Below are 3,376 nucleotides of genomic sequence, written 5' to 3'. Positions count from 1 at the left end.
TGGTCTTGTCCTGGTGTTCAGCAAGGGTGCACAAGTCCAGAGGCCTGGTAGTTGTGTGGCTGGCTTTCTGAGCCATTGCACCAGGAATCCACTGGTGGCTAGCTAAAAAAAAGTATTTGAGAACTCTGCAAGATAATTTGTCTACCAAATTCCTAATACAAAGGATGTTACAAAAACTTAATCTATACTGATCCTTTTCCCTAGTAAAAGTAAAGTTTACTTTCAACTTTATTACAAATCATGCAGAACTTTGATTACAAAAATTAAAGAAGTTTTCAGATACACTTTCAAGTACATGCCATAATTCTACACATTTAAAATACAATAAAAACAATTTTGCACTTTATTCCCATCTTTTAAAATTACCCACAGCATATAGGACACACTGGTTTGAATTATGACTAGCAACTTGAATAGTGAATGCCATTTAGTTTTGAACTACAAAAATATAATTTAACCATTCAAAAGATTTGAGATTTTCATCACAAACCTTCGTAACAGGCATTTTATATACAGCAAGAGTGCATAAATTATGAAATATTGAAAATAGAGTATCACTGAGAATTAAAAACCTCATACTTTTAAGTAACTCCAATAATAACTTTACTTTTTATGAGTTAAATTTGTTTGTCTATAATTATTAGGACAGATGGGCGAGATAGAGATTCAAGAGGTTAACATAAACATTTAAATACTATATATAAAATGTCAATTTCTGATAAATGGCTTAATTTATTAATTAAAAAAACTTAAATTCCATTAAAAAAAATACTCCCCTTTGAATTCCAATTTATATCTAGTTAAAGTATTTCATTCAATGCTACAACAATACACATGTGAATGTACACAAAGATGTAATGGAAGTGAAGACTTGTAGCACCCATACTTTGAGTTAACCCCTACTCGCATTCTCTTAAGTAAACATGCCTCTCGGTTAAAAGAAAGCTGGTCTTCAAAATAAAAAGAACCTTAGTAACTGCCTTTCATGCACAAGTACCCTTCTGTATTACCATGTACTATGAAAATATATTCTCATATTTATGATTATTTTTCTTGTTATCCATGTACACTGTGCTGTGGAAACAAGTAGTCTCCACCACAAACTACCTATTCTACAAAATCTCTCAGCCTGAACAATTGTTTGGCTAAAAGTTTTTTCTTAGCTCACTTTATGCCTCCATTCATTCATTATCCAATCCAAGCATTTTCAATGTTTTAGTTTTTTTAATATGGTGCACTATTCTTCTTCTTCTTCTCCTGGAACTTTCCACTGCGCCTTTTTCCCAGCTTCATATAATGTTTGGAGCTCCATAACTAGATCCCCAGTGGCTTTTAATTCACAGTATTTCTGATAAAGAGCAAGAGCAGTCCTGGCATCTTCTATACTGTCATGGGTTACACTCTGAATCTTCAGTTCTGTAAAAATAATACATAATAATTAAAACAATACAATGGTTCCTTCAATGCTGGATTTGATATTCACCAGGAAAGAACAGATATTTGATATTCAATACATTCTCCCCTTTGGGTCAAATTGACCATGTCCATATGGAAATATAGTATGCATTGCATTATAATCTAGAAGAGAATGAGAAAAATTAAGCAATCTAAAGACCTGGTTTCAAGAGAGAACATTATGGGGAACGTAGAAAGTTCTTTAATGAATTTGATTGAAAAGACTTGCTGTTAGACAAGGAAGTTAAAAAGCACAATTTTTTTTTCTTCGATAACGAAGATGCATAACTAGGAAACGTGATTGGTTTGACAAACTGCGAAACAGCCAAAGATCAACAGGCACAAAAATGCAATCAATAGAGAAGAGGAGAAAACCCTCAAACATACTAGCAAAACAATGAAGCAAGGAGCACCTACACAACAGTGAGAAGAGAGGCAGAAACAAATTTGGAGAAAGGGATTGCAAACAAATGTAAGACAGAACCAGGCCCATTCTATAAATTAATTCAAAGTAAAGTACAGGTCAAGGATGAAATTTAGGGATCGAAAATGTGAAACATTTACAGACAACTAAAAGGAAATGTGTGAAACATTAAACGAACAGAATCAAATTTTTTTTATTGAAATCAAATCAAAATTGGTTGGGTTGGTGGGTGGGTGGGTGGGGGTTTTGGGCAGTTGGTGGTTTCAATTTATTTTCTCATTGACACATCACATTAATGTTCTTTCTTTGGGTGAATAATAATAATAATGATGAAGATGAGTCACAATAACGTGGCTGAAGTAAGCTAGAGAATGGTCCAGGACGGACCGAAACGTCGTCGTCCCTTCAACTTCTAGTGTGTGGTCTGGTCAACAATAATAATGATGAACAAATCCACAGGAGCCGTGATGAGGGTTCGTTTAGTTCTACCACCAGAGGTAGAATTACAGGACAACAGAGCCAGAGTGCATGGGGGAATTGTGTGAAACCCTGGTTTGGCTTCAGTGGAAGTCTCGGGAGTTCTCGAGGGTGCAGTAGTACCCCAGGTTACAATTATTTTGACCATGTCGTGCGCAGCTGACTAGAGCGTGCATCTGGGAACACCCAGTGCACAGGTTCGAACCCACATCAAGGCTCCTGTGAATTTGTTCATTAGTATATCATGATAAAGTCAATTATCTGTGTACTAATAATAATTATTAGCAATAGAACTTACTGAGAAAGTGCCAGGCAAGGAACTTAAGAGAGACCATTCGATTATGAGACATGTGGAAGAGATGTACTGTATCTATCAGCTGTGCCATCGGTACTGTCATGTTGATTACTCTGCAAGAAAACAGAATGAAAATGATTGTGTAATTTAATACAAAAACATAATTGAATGTAATGAAATGTGTCTGGTGAGTTTTTGGTGGCTCCCTGGTGCTTACCACCTAATTTGTTTCACGCATGTCACATTAGGCCTTTGCGAGTCAGAACTTGGTCCATAAACCACTGTACTGCACAACTCCTGATATGGGAAAAAGGGGTGCACCACCTTGCATATGTTTGCTAGTACTGGTATATCATAAAATTTGGTACTCAAATTCATAAAATTCAATACAAGATTCAGTACTCAATTATCAAGAAACACATGAAAAAAATACATAGGATAGACCTAGTTACAAAAGTATTAATTAAGAGATGCTTATTAATACTTAGTGATTTTAGTATGCAACACCTTGGTGTGCATAATAATGAATTATAAACAATTGTTTTCTAATAATATTGTTAAAATGCATTCCCTGATCTCACACACACACACCAAACATTCCCTGATCTCGCACACACACACACACCAAACATTCCCTGATCTCACACACACACACACCAAACATTCCCTGATCACACACACACACCAAACATTTCCCGATCTCACACACACACCAAACAAAATTA

At 35.4% G+C, this 3,376-nt stretch overlaps 1 protein-coding gene across 7 annotated transcripts in view; it reads right to left on the bottom strand.

The window, feature by feature from the left end:
- Positions 1-215: 215 nt before the first annotated feature.
- The window catches only part of PAN2 (PAN2-PAN3 deadenylation complex catalytic subunit PAN2), a 74,656-nt gene continuing 71,495 nt past the window's right edge, over positions 216-3,376 (bottom strand). For all 7 annotated transcript variants that reach the window (XM_045751322.2, XM_045751325.2, XM_045751327.2 and 4 more), the window contains 2 exons: positions 2,655-2,764; positions 216-1,416 (listed from right to left, as the gene is read on the bottom strand). In XM_045751322.2, coding sequence (XP_045607278.1) covers positions 1,238-1,416; positions 2,655-2,764 — 289 coding nt within the window. In that variant the 3' untranslated portion in view covers positions 216-1,237. The remainder of the gene's footprint in view (positions 1,417-2,654; positions 2,765-3,376) is intronic.

This window comes from Procambarus clarkii, chromosome 23 (genome assembly GCF_040958095.1).
Source record: "Procambarus clarkii isolate CNS0578487 chromosome 23, FALCON_Pclarkii_2.0, whole genome shotgun sequence".
In the NCBI taxonomy this organism is placed as follows: Eukaryota; Metazoa; Arthropoda; class Malacostraca; order Decapoda; family Cambaridae; genus Procambarus; species Procambarus clarkii.
The sequence above is the reverse complement of the archived record's forward strand: the minus strand, read 5'-3'. Positions and strand labels throughout refer to the sequence as shown.